The sequence below is a fragment of the Oncorhynchus clarkii genome, chromosome 20 (genome assembly GCF_045791955.1).
Source record: "Oncorhynchus clarkii lewisi isolate Uvic-CL-2024 chromosome 20, UVic_Ocla_1.0, whole genome shotgun sequence".
NCBI classification, from domain to species: Eukaryota; Metazoa; Chordata; class Actinopteri; order Salmoniformes; family Salmonidae; genus Oncorhynchus; species Oncorhynchus clarkii.
In genome coordinates, this window is record NC_092166.1 from 44,177,474 (window position 1) to 44,197,974 (window position 20,501).

The 20,501-nt window shown below is 42.3% G+C and overlaps 1 protein-coding gene across 1 annotated transcript; it reads right to left on the reverse strand.

Moving 5' to 3' along the window:
* Positions 1–5: 5 nt before the first annotated feature.
* Positions 6–20,452, reverse strand: LOC139377097 (gamma-tubulin complex component 2-like). Its single transcript, XM_071120134.1, has 19 exons — positions 20,397–20,452; positions 19,197–19,357; positions 18,950–19,078; positions 18,658–18,828; positions 18,230–18,389; positions 17,837–18,041; positions 17,467–17,666; positions 15,353–15,542; positions 15,044–15,189; positions 14,692–14,875; positions 14,414–14,594; positions 7,491–7,663; positions 7,206–7,245; positions 5,599–5,696; positions 5,372–5,492; positions 4,851–4,994; positions 2,927–3,055; positions 2,493–2,656; positions 6–428 (listed from the first exon to the last, which is right to left on the reverse strand). The coding sequence occupies exons 2-19, from the start codon at positions 19,344–19,346 to the stop codon at positions 353–355; spliced, it is 2,661 nt and encodes an 886-aa protein (XP_070976235.1). The 5' UTR covers positions 19,347–19,357; positions 20,397–20,452; the 3' UTR covers positions 6–352.
* Positions 20,453–20,501: the final 49 nt, after the last annotated feature.

Sequence of the window (20,501 nt, forward strand, 5' to 3'; positions counted from 1 at the left end):
TTGGGGACATTTCATATTTTTTTTATTGAACAATAAAACACAAAAACAATTTTCACAAGGTAAAAAACAAGTTACCCATATAGAGGTCCAGGTTTTCTTTAAATTCTTCTGAGAGAAATTCATACAGTTCATGATTATTTATTCCTATGCCCATAAAGGGGAAAACACCATATAGTCAAATCTATGGTGATAGTTTCTTGAATAAAACACTAAACAGCTTTATGTTTGACAGCTTCATGTTTGATGTGGAGAGGAATGTCGTCTTTGAAGTTGGTTTTTGATATGGGCATGAGTAGGAGAAATAAATACTTATAGAGTGGGTGACCATCATGAACACTCACATAAAACAGTGCTATGCAGCAGCCTTCTGACTTCTCTCTATAGCCATCCTCTCAAGGCGCTCTGTGTAGAACCCGTTGAAATCCAACCTATGGAATCAAGTTCAAATCAGTTTTGACTAGGATTATAACTATAGCTAAGCCTATCCATTTAAGCAACTAACTAGGATCTATAGGCCAGGGGTTCCCAACTCTGGTCCTGGGCCCTTTTTCCCCAAAGCATCTTAAAGGGAAATAAAGAAAATCACTTCATATTCGTAATCTCCAGCACCATCCCAATATCAACATATGTGAAAAGGTGTTTTTCCAATGGCATCATCCAATTATTAGACAATTAGTAGGCAATGCCTACAAATAATTGGTTAGAATCACACGATGCACACCGATGAGGTCAAGCGTCTTATATCGGCTGAAAGCTTAAATTATTGTTAATATAACTGCACTGTCCAATTTACAGTAGCTATTTATGCGGAAAAATGCCATGCTATTGTTTGAGGAGAGCTCCAAACAACAAAACACTTTTTTCACCGCAATAGGTTTGATAAATTCACCTCTAAAGGTGAAATGTGTATATACATTCTGAAAACTTGCTCTGATTTATCATCCAAAATAGTCCCAGAGATAACATGAAGTGACGTTTTGTTAGATAAAATCCTTTTTCATATCCTAAAAAGGTCTATATAGAATTCACGATCGATTTTGTATTTCCACTCGTTCAATTTGAAAAAAAAATGAAAAAAAGAAGAAGAAAGGAATCTGTGAAAATCTAATCCTAAACGTTGTTTCAACCAGTCAAATCACGTTTGTATGTATTCCTCAGAGATCCTAGAACGTAACTAGACTTCACTATATCATTAGGGGTGTAGTATATCCTATAGGACACCAAATTTGGTCAGAGAGCGACGCCTTCATGGCACTCCGATGACGCGGGTGGTCTTCACTTGATCGACTCTAACTTTGTCAAAATCGGGGTCAAACAAAGCTAGCTAGATAGCCAATGAGAAACCCTGTATGTGTCGCAAAATTTAGCTGCAAACCTTGTGCGACAGCATGCCTTTTCCTTTTGGACATATTCAGAATTATGAAAGTTACGAAATCTGGTTGTTTTGCAAATGTTGAACTTATAATATGGCTACTAATACTGGAAAAGCTAAATCAAAGTCCAAGTATACAGTTTATGATATTTTTGCAGAAAAATGTCATATGAATGCAAATGTCTCCTTCACGATTTGCCCAAATGTACCTGGGTGACTTCACACTAAATGTCATGTAGTTCGCTCATACTCCAAGAAACTTTGCACATACACTGCTGCTATCTTGTGGACACCATCGGAATTACAACCAGAGTGATGGCTGGACGTGGGACCTTTCTGTTGGATTTCAAAGATGGTGGTAAAATAAAAATAAAAACGGTTGGTTTCTTCTTTGTATTTTCTTCTACCAGATCTAGTGTTATATTCTCCTACAAGCCATTCTTGTGATTATTGTGACTTTGCCATTGTAATTGTTTGTAAGCTTGTGTAGTTTAAAATGAATCTATGATTGTATGCTGTTGATCTGTTGTTTTTTTGTATGCTGTTCTTTGTATGCCATTTTAATATTTGATAATTAACCAATGATATTAGGCCACACTTGGCCATGATTACAGACACCTGTGTCTTTTGACACTATATAAACGAGTCATCCTGCAGTGTTTGATTATACCCTGATGAAGACAGCTTGGCTGTCGAAACGTTGGACATTACATTTTTGCATCTGAGCTCCTAGAGTGTGCGGCTCTCTTTTATTTTCAAGTGTAACATGATGTACCAAATTTAGTCCGTGCATTATTATAGGGTAGGCTAAGCATTAGAATAAGCCACCTCAATATTTGCAGCCAGATGGGTGATAATATATCTCTAGGAGCTGATCTGTCGTCAGTAGTGTGGAATAATTATAAATGTTAAGGTAAGACGTGAATGGAGAAAGCTGATCCAAGCGCAGCGACGCCTTTCTTTCGTTCCCATCAGTATCGACACATGCTCCAATGACGCACTTAGTGAACGTTCTCTCTGCGGGGTGTTTTTGCGAAACTCATGTTACATTTTCGACCAAAATACGTGTAAGTCTAGATTCCATCGCTATCAGAAACCGGGCGCTGTGCAGTAGACCCACCTGTAGATGATGTTTATCATGCTGTGCTCACAGTCGTTGGTGCTGTAGACGCTGAGCTTGTCCAGCAGGTCCAGGAGCAGTGTACTGAAGTTGCTGTCAAACTTGCTGACGGTGGCTTCGAAGCATGAGTCTGACTGCAGGGTGTCCACGTGCTCCGCTAGAAACTGACAATGTGGGAAACCACATAGGTAAGACACTTGCTGGTTGGGGAATAGCATAGCATATCACATCATAAATCATGCTATATTTGATAGATAGCATTTCTATTCTGTCTCAAATACTAATTGCCATCATTACAATACTACTGTATTTGGTTGTTGTTCTATATAACATACGCATATAAAACACAGATTTTCATACATGTTTAACCTTTGAAAACACTGCTACAAGTTGGTTAGTGAGTATCTGCTGTAAATTAGTATGTGTGTAGTTACCTTGGAGGTGAGTCTCTTCTTCTCTAGCTCCTCGGTGCGTTCGCTCTGGGTGGGAGGACCCTCCATGGTGCCACGCTCCAGAGACAGCCGGTTCAACTCCCGGTCCAGCTTCATGCTCCGGGTGAAGCGCTACACCAGGAAATACAAAGTATTCAAACCCCTTGACTTTTTCCACATTTTGTTACGTTACAGCCTTATTCTAAAATGTAGAAAATAATTTTCCCCCCTCATCAATCTACACACAATACCCGATTATGACAAAGCAAAAACAGGTTTTTAGAATTTTTTGCAAATGTATTAACAAAAAAAAACCTGAAATATCACATTTACATAAGTATTCATACCCTTCTTCACTCAGTACTTTGTTGAAGCACCTTTGGCAGCGATTACAGCCCTGAGTCTTCTTGGGTATGATGCTACAAGCTTGGCACGCTGGTGTTTGGGGAGTTTATCCCATTGTTCTCTGCAGATCCTCTCAAGCTCTGTCAGGTTGGATGGGGAGAGTCACTGCACAGCTATTTTCAGGTCTCTCCAGAGACGTTTGATCGGGTTCAAGTCCGGGCTCTGGCTGGGCCACTCAAGGACATTCAGAGACTTGTCCCAACAGGTGAAGGTTCACCTATTGGAAGGTGAACCTTCGCCCCAGTCTGAGGTCCTGAGTGCTCTGGAGCAGGTTTTCATCAAGCATCTCTCTATACTTTGCTCCGTTAATCTTTCCATCAATCTTAAATAGTCTACCAGTACCTGCCGCTGAAAAACATCCCCACAGCATGATGTTGCCACTACCATGCTTCACCGTAGGGATGGTGCCAGGTTTCTTCCAGACGTGACGCTTGACAGTCAGGCCAAAGAGTTCAATCTTGGTTACATCAGACAAGAGAATCCGGTTCATCATGGTCCGAGAGTCCTTTAGGTGCCTCTTGGCAACTCCAAGTAGGCTGTCATGTGCCTTTTACTGAAAAGTGGCTTCTGCCTGGCCACTCTACCGTAAAGGCCTCATTGATGGAGTGCTGCAGAGATGGTTGTCCTTCGGGAAGGTTCTCCCAACTCCACAGAAGAACTCTGGAGCTTTGTCATAGTGACCATCGGGTTCTTGGTCACCTCCCTGACCAAGGCCCTTCTCCACCGATTGCTCAGTTTGGCCAGGCGGCTAGCTCTAGGAAGAGTCTTGGTGATTCAAAACTTCTTCCATTTAAGAATGATGGAGGCCACTGTGTTCTTGGGGACCTTCAATGCTGCAGACATTTTTTGGTACTCTTCCCCAGATCTGTGCCTCGACACAATCCTGTGTAGGAGCGCTATGGACAATTCCTTCAACCTCTTGGCTTGGTTTTTGCTCTGACATGCACTGTCAACTGTGGGACCTTATATAGACAAGTGTGTGCCTTTCCAAATCATGCCCAAGCAATTGAATTTACCACAGGTGGACTCCAAGTTGTAGATACATCTCAAGGATGATCGACGGAAACAGGATGCACCTGACCTCAATTTCGAATCTCATAGTCTGAATACTTATGTAAATAAGGTACTTCTGTTTTTTAATTTTTTAAATACATTTCCAATAACCTGTTTTCGCTTTGTCATTATGGGGTATTGTGTGTAGATTGATGAGGAAAACAATTAATTTAATCAAAATTAGAATAAGTATGTAACTTAACAAAGTGTGGAAAAAGTCAAGGGGTCTGAATACTTTCCGAATATACTGTAGACACACATTTAATAAGGATCACCAGTGAGAGACACTGTAAAGTCATACACTGAACACTGGGGGGGAGATATTAGGCTACATATCATAATACTGCAGTCAGATTATCTAATGTGCATGAGATGCACGTCAATTCAAACATTCAAAAACACTACATGTAAGCTAAAACAAGCTGCCTTGACGTTCACGGTTTTGTAGTTGCGTTCCACATCCACGCACCTGCATGCAGTTGGTGAACATGACACACACGGACATGAGCTTGGAAAAGATCTTAAGCAGCTCTGGGTTGGTCAGCATGCAGTCCTTCAGGCAGTTGTCCAGGAAGCTGGTGTGATGACACAGCACGTCGTCTATGTTGGAGGCCTGGGGAAGACAAGATGGCCTATATTAAGATATTCCTGATCAATGCAGGGCTTGGGACTGTTACGACAGTGTGCACTAAGCCACAGCATGCAGTTATTAGGAGCAATGAAAATAAATGTAATTGGGACTGGTAAAAAACATTTGACGGGAACAATCTTGGGTCAAAGCAAAGTAAAGCCTCATGGCTGACATTTGTAAAGATTGTTGCGGTCAAACGTTTTTTTCCAGTCCCAATTACATTTATTTTCATTGCTCCTAATAACTGCATGCTGTGGCTTAATGCACAGAACAATTACGATAGACACAACTAAATGCTAACACATAATAGCACTGAATGCTATCAAGGTGAAAAGCAGCCTTGGTTACAATCCACTCACAGATTTCAAGTTCTTCTCCATGATATGCCAGGTGGGCTCCATGACTTCAAACATCATGTAGTACTGGATGTTCTGTACAAAGTTCAGCATGCGCTGTCTCAAGGCAAACGCTGTTGCAAACCTACAGGGAGGAGGAAACCAGATAGCTCATATCAGAACTTGATATTAGGAAGCTGGCACTAGAGAAACAAACAAGGAAGTTAACTGAAGGAGTTTTGTCAACTCACCACTTGGCTCTGTGCAAGGCGTGCTGCTTGGCTGTTTTGTTGCTGATCCACACGTTGCACAACAGCCTCTCGACATGTTTGCAGTAAAAAAGTGAACACTAAAATAACACATCCTAGATCTGAATGAATGAAATATTCTTATTAAATACTTTTTTCTTTACACAGTTGAATGTGCTGACAACAAAATCACACAAAAATTATCAATGGAAATCAAATTTATCAACCCATGGAGGTCTGGATTTGGAGTCACACTCAAAATTAAAGTGGAAAACCACACTACAGGCTGATCCGCTGATCCAACTTTGATGTAATGTCCTTAAAACAAGTCAAAATGAGGCTCAGTAGTGTGTGTGGCCTCCACGTACCTGTATGACCTCCCTACAACGCCTGGGCATGCTCCTGATGAGGTGAGATGGTCTCCTGAGGGATCTCCTCCCAGACCTGGACTAAAGCATCCGCCAACTCCTGGACAGTCTGTGGTGCAATGTGGCGTTGGTGGATGGAGCGAGACATGATGTCCCAGATGTGCTCAATTAGATTCAGGTCTGGGGAACGGGCGGGCCAGTCCATAGCATCAATGCCATCCTCTTGCAGGAACTGCTGACACACTCCAGGCACATGAGGTCTAGCATTGTCTTGCATTAGGAGGAACCCAGGGCCAACCGCACCAGCATATGGTCTCACAAGGGGTCTGAGGATCTCATCTCGGTACCTAATGGCAGTCAGGCTACCTCTGGCGAGCACATGGAGGGCTTTGCGGCCCCCCAAAGAAATGCCACCCCACACCATGACTGACCCACCACCAAACCGGTCATGCTGGAGGATATTGCAGGCAGCAGAACGTTCTCCACGGCGTCTCCAGACTGTTACGTCTGTCACATGTGCTCAGTGTGAACCTGCTTTCATCTGTGAAGAGCACAGAGCGCCAGTGGCGAATTTGCCAATCTTGGTGTTCTCTGGCAAATGCCAAACGTCCTGCACGGTGTTGGGCTGTAAGCACAACCCCCACCTGTGGATGTCGGGCCCTCATACCACCCTCATGGAGTCTGTTTCTGACTGTTTGAGCAGACACATGCACATTTGTGGCCTGCTGGAGGTCATTTTGCAGGGCTTTGGCAGTGCTCCTCCTTGCACAAAGGCGGAGGTAGCGGTCCTGCTGCTGGGTTGTTGCCCTCCCACGGCCTCCTCCACGTCTCCTGATGTATTGGCCTGTCTCCTGGTAGCGCCTCCATGCTCTGGACACTACGCTGACAGACACAGCAAGCCTTCTTGCCACAGCTCGCTTTGATGTCCCATCCTGGATGAGCTGCACTACCTGAGCCACTTGTGTGGGTTGTAGACTCCGTCTCATGCTACCACTAGAGTGAAAGCACCGCCAGCATTCAAAAGTGACCAAAACATCAGCCAGGAAGCATAGGAACTGAGAAGTGGTCTGTGGTCACCACCTACAGAACCACTCCTTTATTGGGGGTGTCTTGCTAATTGCCTATAATTTCCACCAGTTGTCTATTCCATTTGCACAACAGCATGTGAAATGTATTGTCAATCAGTGTTGCTTCCTAAGTGGACAGTTTGATTTCACAGAAGTGTGATTGACTTGGAGTTACATTGTGTTGTTTAAGTGTTCCCTTTATTTTTTTGAGCAGTCTATATACAAATTCAGAACACATGATTATAGTATTGGCATTTGGCACGCCCTGGTTTTGGGTCCCCGAGGGGGGTTTCTCAATAGATTAAGGAGCTATACATTAGGGTATAAAACTTTATAAAACTTTTTTTTATCCCATTTTCAAGGGAGCCTTTTTCACCTTCTTTTAACCAGGTCATACTGAGGTCCGAAGACCTCTTACCCAAGGGAGACCTGGCCTTGGATATAGCCCCAGTGTAGCTACCTGTTGATAATGAGCGACAGCGGCCACTTGACGATGTAGTCGAAGGAGAAGGCCACCAGGCCGCTGAGGGCCACCTCGGTGGGGTCGGCATTGATGATGGCCTTCTCCTGCTTGGTCTCAATGTCCAGCACCCGCAGCAGCTGGGTGATCACGTCATGAGGCATTAGGTCAATCTGGGAAACAGGAACAGAGGGTGGATGGATGAGTTCAGTGTGAAGCCCCTCCCAAAACAGTCATATAGTCTTTTATATGTATAGCCTATAGACATTTGCGATTCTGCCCTTCAGCAATTTTCTATTACTGTGCTAAAGTGCATCTATAAGAAATGGTCTAATGCGGTAAACAGCAATGATGCCATTTGAATAACAAGATCATAAATTACTTTAGGTTCTCCTTAAAGTAGTCAACAGTGTGCCCAGCTGCTGTAATTATTTCATATTTTTTATTGGTATCCCCAATTACCCAACACAAATAAAATACATAATATACATAACACTGCGCCAACTGCTTGAACAGACAGTTTGGTACCTTCAACACATCAACACCTCACACAAAGATCAATAGTGATGCATGTCAATCTCTCAACTTTTGAGCCAGGAGAGATTGACATGCACATTACTGACATTCACGCTCCCTGGACATTAAGTGCAATATGTGCTGCTCTGTTCTGGACCAACTGCAATTTATCCATGTCGCTCTTTGCCGCACGACCACACAACTGGGCAGTAGTCCAGGTGTAACAAAACTACGGCCTGTAGGACCTGTCTGGTCGACTGAGACGTCAAGAAAGCAGAGCAACGCCTTATCACGGACAGACCTCTTCCCATTTTAGCAACCATTGAGTCTGTATGTTTTCACCATGACCGCTTGCTATATAGGGTTTCACCCAGCAGTTTAGTCTCCTCAACTTGGCTCAATCCCCACATTATTCAATAATAGAGCTAGATGTTGGTTTAGGGTTGAACGAGTGATTTGTCCCAAAAACGATGTCTTTCATTTTTTATATTTAGCACCAGCCTAGTTACCCATTCTAAAACTGACTGGAGCTCAATGTAAATGGGTACATTTATTTATTTTAGTGTAATAGCCAACATATATACTGTTGAGTCGTCAGCGTACATAGACTGACACACAGGCTTTATTCAAGGTCAGTGGAAGGTCATTAGTAAAAACGAAAAACAATAATGGCCAAAGCCGGCTGCCCGGCTGTACACCAATCCAACTCTCAATCCATAATTGAAAGGATACAAATCCATAATACCTATGTTTTTTCAGCAACAGGTTATGATCAATGATCTCAAAAGCTGCACTGAAGTCTAACAGCTCCCACAATCTTCTATCAATTACTTTCAACAAATAATTTGTGTCAGTCCCGAGCATGTTGAGTGCCCTTCCTTATAAGCATGCTGAAAGTCTGTCATTGGTTTGTTTTCTGTAAAATAATTTTGTATCTGTTCAAACACAATTATTTCCAAAAGTTTGCCAAGTGCCGGTAACAGGCTGTTTGAACCGGTGCTCTGATATTCTTGAGCAGCGGAATGGCCTCCCTCAAGGCCTGAGGGCACACACCATCTTCTAAGCTTTACAGTGACGATGTGGCAAACAGGAGTCACAATGTATTCCGCTACCAACCTCAGCAATTTACCATCCAGGTTGTTGGTACCAGTTGGCTTGTCCTTATTTATAGATAGCAAAAAAATGTTTCACCTCTTCCACTCCCACTTTGTGGAACTCATAAACTACAGTGCTTGTCTTTCATTATTTGGTCCGTTATGTATGAATATGAAAGCTCAGCGGTTGATGTTTGCACGTCATGCCTAAGATTGCTAATCTTCTCAACAAAAACGTTATTAAAGTGGTTGGCAATATTATAGGGTTTTGTTATGAACAAGCCATGTGCCTCAATGAAGCCGCCTGCCTGATTGATGGAGCGGAGTTGGCTTTTATGCCTAGAATTTAACTTACGGTACAGGTTGCAAATGTCTGAAAATAAACAAATAAATGAAATATCACATTTCTTACTTAAAAAAAACATGCATTATTGGTTAAGGGCGTGTAAGTAAGCATTTCACGGTATATGTATTCGGCGCATGTGAGTTTGGACACACCTACTCATTGAAAGGTTTTTCTTTATTTTTACTATGTAGAATAATAGTGAACACATTAGAACTATGAAATAACACATATGGAATCATGTAGTAACCAAAAAAAGTTAAACAAATCAAAATATATTTTATATTCTTCAAAGTAGCCACACTTTCGCCTTGACAGCTTTGCACATTCTCTCAACCAACCTCATGAGGAATGCTTTTCCAACAGTCTAGAAGGAGTTCCCACATATGCAGGACACATGTTGGCTGCTTTTCCTTCACTCTGTGGTCCAACTCATCCCAATCCATCTCAATTGGGTTGAGGTCGGGTGACTGTGGAGGACAGGTCATCTGATGCAGCACTCCTTCACTCTCCTTCGTGGTCAAATAGCCCTTGTTGAAAAACAAAATGTCCCACTAAGCGCAAACCAGATGGGATGGTGTATGCTGCTGAATGCTGTGGTAGCCATGCTGGTTAAGTGTGCCTGGCATTCTAAATAAATCTCAGACAGTGTCACCAGCAAAGCGCCTCCACACCATCACACCTCTTCCTCCATGCTTCACAGTGGGAACCACAAATGCAAGATCATCTGTTCACCTACTCTGCATCTCACAAATACATGGTGGTTGGAACCAAAAATCTCACAGTTGGACTCATCAGACCAAAGGACAGATTTACACTGGTTTAACGTCCTTTGCTCGCGTTTCTTGGCCCAAGCATGTCTCTTCTTCTTATTGGTGCCCTTTAGTAGTGCTTTCTTTGCAGCAATTTGAGCATGAAGGCCTGATTCACACAGTCTCCTCTGAACAGTTGATGTTGAGATGTGTCTGTTACTTGAACACCGTGAAGCATTTCTTTGGTCTGCAATCTGAGGTGCAGTTAACTCTAATGAACGTATCCTCTGCAGCAGAGGTAACTCTAGGTCTTTATTTCCTGTGGCGGTCCTCATGAGAACCAGTTTCATCATAGCACTTGAAGGTTTTTTGCGACCTTCATGCCTTAAAGTAATGATGGACTGTTGTTTCTCTTTGCTAATTTGATCTGTTCTTGCCATAAAATGGACTAGAGGCGTCACTACAGAAACCATGGTTAGAATCCAGGCTGTATCACAACCGGCCGTGATTGGGAGTCCCATAGGGCGGTGCACAATTGGCCCAGCGTTGTCCGGGTTTGGCCGGTGTAGGCCGTCATTGTAAATAAGAATGTTCTTAACCGACTTGCCTAGTTAAATAAAGGTTAAAGGAAACACTTTTTTGTCACAACTGAACACATTTAGAAGGAAAGAAATTCCACAAATTCACTTTTAACCAGGCACGCCTGTTAATTGAAATGCATTCCAGGACTACCTCATGAAGCTGGTTGAAAGAATGCCAAGAATGTACAAAACTGTCATCAAGGCAAAGGGTGGCTACTTTGAAGGAACTGAAATATATAAACTTTTTTTGGGTACTACATGATTCCATATGTGTTATTTCATTAAGAAAGGAGGATCAAGGCACTCTTCATATAATTAATTCAAATGCCTTTATTTGTATGTTCAATAGAAACCAAGTTTTTTTTTTTTTAATCTGACGCATTTTGGCTGCATGGCCTTCGTCAGTGGGTACAAAGAAATAATACAATGTCCGCTTTTGAACAGCTTTTCCAATCAGCCCTAATTAGAAGAGGGAGTGGTTACAAAATTGATTGGACACACCTAGTAAGCAATACTATACACATTAAAAAGTGAAATACTGTAGCTATGTTATCATAAATATACAACTCCAAGCTAGAAGTATCAGAACACATAGAAAGGTAGTTCTAACCTTAAATATGACTGGGAGAAGTGTCAAGAATAAGAAAGAAATATATTCCATAGTCACTAGAACACAGCAAAACATGAACAACAACAGTCTAAACATAGCTGAGGGCAATTGAGCAAAATGTCCACTAGATGACAGCAAATGGACCCATCACGACCCTACAGGAAGGGTGAGAAATCCATATCTTCATTTAAACCAGGGTACTTAGTGGCCTGTAGTTTGTAAATCCATATATTCATTTAAACCAGGGTACTTAGTGGCCTGTAGTTTGTAAATCCATATCTTCATTTAAACCAGGGTACATAGTGGCCTGTAGTTTGTAAATCCATATCTTTGTTTAAACCAGGGTACTGAGTGACCTGTAGTTTGTAAATCCATATCTTCATTTAAACCAGTGTACATAGTGGCCTGTAGTTTGTAAATCCATATCTTCATTTAAACCAGGGTACTTAGTGGCCTGTAGTTTGTAAATCCATATATTCATTTAAACCAGGGTACTTAGTGGCCTGTAGTTTGTAAATCCATATCTTCATTTAAACCAGGGTACTTAGTGGCCTGTAGTTTGTAAATCCATATCTTCATTTAAACCAGGGTACATAGTGGCCTGTAGTTTGTAAATCCATATCTTTGTTTAAACCAGGGTACTGAGTGACCTGTAGTTTGTAAATCCCAAAACGTTCCCTTTGTTTTAACTGTTTAAGACAGTCCCCTTTTCTAAAAGTGGCCGGAATATGATCAATACCCATAGCTTGTTGGGAGGCAGGGTTGCCATGGTGTAAGGACCTGCTTCAGAGTGCTCAAGACCTCAGACTGGGGTGAAGGTTTACCTTCCAACAGGACAACGACCCTAAGCACACAGCCAAGACAACGCAGGAGTGGCTTCAGGACAAGTCTCTGAATGTCCTTGAGTGGCCCAGCCAGAGCCAGGACTTGAACCCGATCTAATATCTCTGGAGAGACCTGAAAATAGCTGTGCAGCGATGCTCCCCATCCAACCTGACAGAGCTAGAGAGGATCTGCAGAGAATAATGGGAGAAACTCCCCAAATACAGGTGTGCCAAGCTTGTAGCGTCGTACCAAGAAGACTCAAGGCTGTAATCACTGACAAAGATGCTTCAACAAAGTACTGAGTAAAGGGTATGAATGCTTATGCAAATGTGATATGTTTTTTTGTTTTAATACATTTGCAAAAATTTCTAAAACCTGTTTTGGCTTTGTCATTATTGGGTATTGTGTGTAGATTGAGGGGGGAAAAACTATTTAATCTATTTTAGAATAAGTCTGTAACGTAACAAAATGTGGGAAAAGTTGAGAGGTCTGAATACTTTCCGAATGCACTGTATTAATAGGGATTTGGCAGTTCTAACAGTTTCTTGATGGGCACATGCCTATTAGAAACCGGAAGAAGCCGTTTCATAAATGCTTCATATGTGGCATCAGGTTGTTCCTCATCACATACATCAGACCAACAAATATTTTTCACATCTTCGACATAGGAATCATCATTACACAATTTTAGGTCCAATCTTTGGAACTTTGGTTTTTATAGATATGGCTATTATATTATGATCACTACATCTGATTGGTGTGGATACTGCTCTAGAGCAGATTTCTGCAGCATTAGTAAAGATCTGATCAATACACGTAGATGATTCAGTTCCTATTCTGTTTGTAAATAACCTGGTAGGTTGACTGATAACATGAACCGGATTGCTGGCATCGGTTACAGATTGAAGCTTCTTTTTGAGTTGACAGCTTGATGACAACCAGTCAATATTTAGGTCACCCAAAAAATAGACCTGTTGATATCACATACATTATTGAGCATTTCAAACATCTAGTCCAAATACAGACTTTTAGCACTCGGTGGTCTATAGCAACTTCCTACCAGAATAGGAGGCAGATGAACCTGTAGCCATATTACTTCTCCATCATCTGACAGAGGGTGAGAGAGGAGCACAACAGGAGTATGACTCGACATACATAGCAACACCTCCCCCATTTACATTTCTCTCTTTTCTATATATTCTAGAACCATGTATAGCTTCTACTGCATTAAAGGAATTATCCAAGTGTGTTTTTAGAGATGGCCAGAATATAAATGTTTTCTGATGTTAGTAAGTTTTCAATTTCATGAACCTTGTTCCTCAGAATACATGTTAACATGGGCTATTTTTTAGTACTTTTCAAATCAAATTTGATTTGTCACATGGGCCAAATACAACAGGTACAACCTTACCATGAAATGCTTACTTACAAGCCATAAAAAAAACAACTCTGCATTATTGGTTAAGTAAGAAAATATTTGCTAAAAACATTAAAACAATAATAAATGTTTTTCTTTTAACTATAAGGACTATATACAGGGGGTACTGGTACCGAGTCAATGTGTGGGGGTAGACGTTAGTTGAGGTAATTGAGGTAATATGTACATGTAGGTAGGTTGCTTGCTTGTTTTTAGTGCTACTCTGAGAGGCAGATGCGAGGTAGAGATGTCAGTGACATTCACATTTGAGCCAATTATACTGAGTGGGCTGCCCATAGTGGGCTTCTTCCTAAGGTAGACGGTTTCAGTGCAAAGAATAGAAATCAATTCTATGGGCATGTGATTATTGCTGACAATACAATCTGAGTTAACAGTTAAAGGAACATACATTAGGTTACTTACATTGACTGCACTTATATTTCTCTGGGATATACTGTGATACGATTTCAATGTCCTGCTTATTTTGACAGGGAGGACTGGAGCGCTACCAAAACCAGACCGTCACACTCTTCAAGTACTGTAAGCCATATGCTCAGACAATGAGAACTTTCTTCAAGTACTTATTTTGGGAAGGTTACATGAGCCTATTCATTCATCATAATGCATGCATGAAATAATATTTCAAAACATAATGTGTACAGTATGTATTTTAGGTCATGAACCGGAATGAATAAGGAATTAGGCTCCTCTCCTTAATAACCACTAGATAGTGCTGTTGTAATCAAAATAGCATAAATTACAGACTGGTACTCTAGCATATTTACCTTCAGGTCATCTTTGAATGGGTCTGTGTTAGCAGTACTCATCCTCAGAGCCAGCTCTAGCAAGGCCTCCAGTCTGGGAGGGACAATGTCATCAACTGGCTTTTTGAGCTCCTCTTCCGTCATGTCCATGAAATGGACAAAGAAATCTCCCTTGTCCATCAAGAAGTAGTGCTTGATTGACCTAGGAAGAATACATCTCTTAGCATACAACAGAACATACCAAATTCGAAAAACCCATCAGACTTTATTGACCTATTTATAGTTTTGTTGTTGTTTACCTAAGGCGTGCGACCAGCTCCTTCTCCTCCATCAGGAAGTCTAGGAGGACCTTACTGGAGTAGTAGTAGTAGGATTTTTCTATCTGCTCCACGTAGGCTCTCTCCTTGAGAGTGTAAAGGACCTCTTTAGCATCCGGACAAGTCACGTCTCGGCCACACTCTCTCACCACATTGAGATATTTACCTATAGAAGAGGACGAGAAGAAAAACCAACTCAAACAACTCAGAAAATGATCAAGAACTTGATACTATTAGTTTTTCACAGGAACACAGTGAATTGCACTGGGCATTGTCAGGATGCACTAAAAAGTGATCGGAACAAATCTGATCCAAATAGTATGATGCGTCTTACCTGTACTCAAAATTTTGTCTGCCATTTTCTGAAGAAAGGATGGAATTCTGTGCTGTACGATTGTGTACCGCTGATCCCAATACTTGTCGTTGTAGTCCTCCTGGATCTTCTCTTTCTGTAGCTCGTGCTCTTCAACCATGAATTCACTATGAAGACAAAATAAATCACCAAAGATGTGCTGAACTAACTCATTGTCTGAAATCTAAATTGTGTCTTAAGTCATGTCCAAGCCTGTGACCCAGTAGAAAAGTACTGATGTGATTCAATGTAAGAATTGTGGTAAATGAGTTGAGCGACAAAAGACTGTACCTGTAAGGGTCCTTGATGATGCCTCTATAGATCCATTTCTCCAGTATCTCAAAGTAAGGGACACTAGCTGCTTTCGTGAGGTAGAGGCATAGTTCCTGGGCCTGACTGTCTCCAGTGTAGTTGAAGGTACGATCGTGAAGGAGGCTCAACGTCGACCCACCCATGCAGTCTCCTTTGTCCACCGAGGAGGCTTTGAAAACAGAACATGACACCCACTGATTAAATAGACATCAATAACCTTTGGAGACATTTTTTTTCATACTATGAGTACTTTTTACTTTGGGCAGTCAGCAACAACATACCTTAATGACCATACCACACACACAACCATCACCAAATCATCATAGACCATAAAACAAGACCGGCATAACACCACTGACAGGTCGGTCTAAGCATAATACAATTGAATGTCCAAAAGTGCACCCGAAAAGCAACGCAAATATATCTACCAACGACATTATATTGTATGATCGAATATATGATGCATATGGAACATACAGTGGGGAAAAAAAGTATTTAGTCAGCCACCAATTGTGCAAGTTCTCCCACTTAAAAAGATGAGAGAGGCCTGTAATTTTCATCATAGGTACTTCAACTATGGCACTTCAACTATGACAGACAAAAGGAGAAAAAAAATCCAGAAAATCACATTGTAGGATTTTTAATGAATTTATTTGCAAATTATGGTGGAAAATAAGTATTTGGTCACCTACAAACAAGCAAGATTTCTGGCTCTCACAGACCTGTAACTTCTTCTGTATTAATGGCACCTGCTGGAACTTGTTATCAGTATAAAAGACACCTGTCCACAAACTCAAACAGTCACACTCCAAACTCCACTATGGCCAAAACCAAAGAGCTGTCAAAGGACACCAGAAACAAAATTGTAGACCTGCACCAGGCTGGGAAGACTGAATCTGCAATAGGTAAGCAGCTTGGTTTGAAGAAATCAACTGTGGGAGCAATTATTAGGAAATGGAAGACATACAAGACCACTGGTAATCTCCCTCGGTCTGGGGCTCCACGCAAGATCTCACCCCGTGGGATCAAAATGATCACAAGAACGGTGAGCAAAAATCCCAGAACCACACGGGGGACCTAGTGAATGACCTGCAGAGAGCTGGGACCAAAGTAACAAAGCCTACCATCAGTAACACACTACGCCGCCAGGGACTGGAATACTGCAGTGCCAGACGTGTCCCCCTGCTTAAGCCAGTACATGTCCAGGCCCGTCTGAAGGTTGCTAGAGAGCATTTGGATGATCCAGAAGAAGATTGGGAGAATGTCATATGGCCAGATGAAACCAAAATATAACTTTTTGGTAAAAACTCAACTCGTCGTGTTTGGAGGACAAAGAATGCTGAGTTGCATCCAAAGAACACCATACCTACTGTGCAGCATGGGGGTGGAAACATCATGCTTTGGGGCTGTTTTTCTGCAAAGGGACCAGGACAACTAATCCGTGTAAAGGAAAGAATGAATGGGGCCATGTATCGTGAGATTTTGAGTGAAAACCTCCTTCCATCAGCAAGGGCATTGAAGATGAAACGTGGCTGGGTCTTTCAGCATGACAATGATCCCAAACACACCGCCCGGGCAACGAAGGAGTGGCTTCGTAAGAAGTATTTCAAGGTCCTGGAGTGGCCTAGCCAGTCTCCAGATCTCAACCCCATAGAAAATCTTTGGAGGGAGTTGAAAGTCCGTGTTGCCCAGCAACAGCCCCAAAACATCACTGCTCTAGAGGAGATCTGCATGGAGGAATGGGCCAAAATACCAGCAACAGTGTGTGAAAACCTTGTGAAGACTTACAGAAAACGTTTGACCTCTGTCATTGCCAACAAAAGGTATATAACAAAGTATTGAGATAAACTTTTGTTATTGACCAAATACTTATTTTCCACCATAATTTGCAAATAAATTCATTAAAAATCCTACAATGTGATTTTCTGGATTTTTTTTCATTGTGTCTGTCATAGTTGAAGTGTACCTATGATGAAAATTACAGGCCTCTCTCATCTTTTTAAGTGGGAGAACTTGCACAATTGGTGGCTGACGAAATACTTTTTTGCCCCACTGTATATAGATGTTTTATTGTTTGATCATTAAGGCTTTACCAATGGAGGCTAGGATCTCCATAGTCCTCATGGTGGGCTGGATGTAGAACCAGAGCTTCTGCAGGGAAAGCATGCCCTGCCTGTGGAGGTGCTCCAGCTGGGTCACCAGGATCAGATACTCCTTCATCAGGGTCCTCATGGCTGCCGTCAGGGCGTGGTTCACCTGGCCGTACTCAAAAGACGACTTCTCCTCAGTGAAGCTGCCAGACATAACACAGCCAAAATGTTATGCCAGAAAATCCAAATGATTTGACAACACAATGCACATTTTCCTTTGATACATCTCCAGATGGTGTAAGGATCTACATTTGAGTCTAGCAAATGAGACAATAAAGGGAAATATAGCTGCTTAACCTTAAAGTTCACTCACCGTGTTATAGTAGAGTAGTGCAAATGCAAAGGCAACTGGTAGTCCAGCTCCTTGATGGACATGTCAAGGGTTAGGTCAACGATGAAGGAGCGATTCTGCCTCCCGAGGACAGGCTGGGCCGTGATGTCTCTGCCGTCCACACCGACCAGCACAAAGAGCAAATCATCAACCAACGCCTGCTCCTGGGCTGGCAGGGGCATTGTACCTGATCATAAAATACCAAAGAGATGATTTGTGGTGTGCTCATCCTCATAATCGCTAAACATACCAGGTACATTTTCACAGATTTTGTTATTACATGAAAATGAGCAGCCACTCAGTCAGTGTAACTATGCAGGAATTTCATGAAGTCAATCAAAATGTGTCAAAGTGAGATATGAGGAGCATTCATACCAATGGCCACTGCTGGGTCTCCTGCTGCTGTGGCACCGGTGATGAAGTCCCCAATCAGAGCAGGACGGTCATACACCCAATTGGGAAACACCGGGTTGGGCTGAGTGGGGTTCTTTTTGTTGTGTCTGTCCCACAGCATCTTTCGTGTGATTTCAGCAGACTGCAAACATGGGGGGGGGGGGGGGGGGGGGGGGGGGGGGAGTAGTAGAACTTTGAGATGTATTCAACTCTAGCCTTTTCAAAACAAATTGGTCCGGCTCACTTGAGGTAGTCACATGCGGGCCAGGACTTTTTCCTGAATACATGACCTGACCTAGTAATAGTAAAAATATGTAATAGACTATAATAGGGCATCAGGCCTTTCCTGGTCAGGAAGACAATATCCTGGCCCTAATCAAAATTAACCTTAAAATGACACGAGTACACACCTGGGGCACATTGGAGCTGGCAGTGACATTCCCCAGCTTCTTGCGCAGCTCTTCAATTTCCTGCATTGACATCTTAGTGCTGGTTGGAGGGATAGCAAAGGTTGTACTTGTTGTCGCATTAGCAGACGCTTCAGACCTTTCTTTGGCATTCTGTTGCAGACATTGGAGGATCTGGAGAAGATCAACAACACAATGTTATTGGGACATTACATAATACTGTACTGTACTTGACATTTGAACAGTGCAGTTGTCAGCATCTGAACAACATTAGATGTAAAATGTAAGTGATTACCTCTTTATCCTCACTAAGCTTTGATAGGAGGTAGACCAGTGGGTCCAGGTTGCGGACATTTTTTGACTTGACCTCATCATATTTCCTTAGGAAGTCCTCTGGCGTCTTTGAATACTCTGCTATTTTGACCTGTGAATGAAAGTTGAATCAACGTTGAAAATTTAATGAAAGTTTAATCATCTGTAGGAAACGCATAGGAAGATCATCATCCTATGAAACATTTGCCAATAACTTCCCCATCAATCACCTTTGCACTGTGTGCAGACACTGTTGTGGTGATGTAAGGTGTCCTGTTCTTCTGCAGTAGATCAATAAACACTTCTGCCCCATCACCTCCTCGCACATGAAGCAGACTGAGCAGCTCATTGACATCATGGTGTATCCGAAACTCACTCATGGCTCAAGCAGCTGAAATTAGAAAGGTGGTGAGAGTCAATAATCAAACCTCTGTCAACTCTCTAACAACCAATCGGTTGAATAATGTCATACTGGCAGTTCATAGTTGAAGCATGCAAATGTGTAAATGAATGTGGTAAATTGCAATCTCAGTCCTGATGTTGCAACTTCTCTGGCTGCATAGGGACAAGACTTGTGTTGTTTGAGATTCTAGCGGGTGCCCTAGTACAGTGCGGTTCCCAACCAGTGGTACTAGGAACCCTGGGGGTACTTGCCCTATCCACAGGGGGCACTTGAGAAGACTCTGGGCCAATTGTGTGCTGTTAGTGTTCAAATACTGGAGAGTTGAGACCAAATCACGGACGCTGGACAGAGTGGATTTCAGTTGTAACAAAAGACAGTTTTAATGAGTCAGAGATATCTTGTCCCGCAGTTTTACGTGCACGGACCTAGTTCACATAACTCGGCAAGGAGCCAGGTGAAAAAGAGGCCTATACAATGGTTACATACATTTTTATACATAGAATAAAGTAGGTGGAGTCTTGTCGTTTCGGTCTTCTTGACTGGTCGGAGGGTTGGAGGCGGGCCTTGCTCTAGCCAGAGCGGGCCCCATTGGTGCACAGCAAAAGTTCTTTGCTCTTGGGACCGGCCAGTTAGAGGGAGATGAGATGTGTGTTTATATAAGGAAGAGGGGGTCAGTCTTATGGCTGGGTGTATGTGTTCTTACGACGGAATGTCTTTGTTTATATGAGCTATGTGTATGAATATTTATATAACAGTGCCGCCCTATGGGACTCCCGATCACGGCCGGTTGTGATACAGCCCGGGATCGAACCAGTGTCTGTAGTGACGCCTCTAACACTGAGATGCATTATCCTTATACCGCTACGCCACACGGGAGCTAGCTAGTTACGTTAAATTTAAAGTAGGGTCTGAAAATAGAGCTTTTAACTATCTAGCTCCCTGGTTAGCTAATGAACGGAATCTTAGCAATGGCAGCATGATTAACAGCATGCAACATGGATCGCTAGCTAGCTGTGTAGCACATTACCTGAAGCCTCTGTTGACTACAAGCAGTTACCGCCACGCCAACTACCTGCAAGTGGCAACCAATGGTAGCAACACAACGTGTACTCGGTATAAGATTTTTCATAAT

Bases quoted from the DNA above. Each gene is read 5' to 3' on its own strand.
- LOC139377097 (XM_071120134.1), bottom strand. From the start codon at position 19,346: ATGAGTGAGTTTCGGATACACCATGATGTCAATGAGCTGCTCAGTCTG. The intron at 18,390-18,657 runs GTGTGTACTCGT...CCATGTTTGCAG, and splicing joins CCAGCTCCAATGTGCCCCAG to TCTGCTGAAATCACACGAAA. The intron at 3,056-4,850 runs GTGCGTGGATGT...TTCCTGGTGTAG, and splicing joins TGTTCACCAACTGCATGCAG to CGCTTCACCCGGAGCATGAA.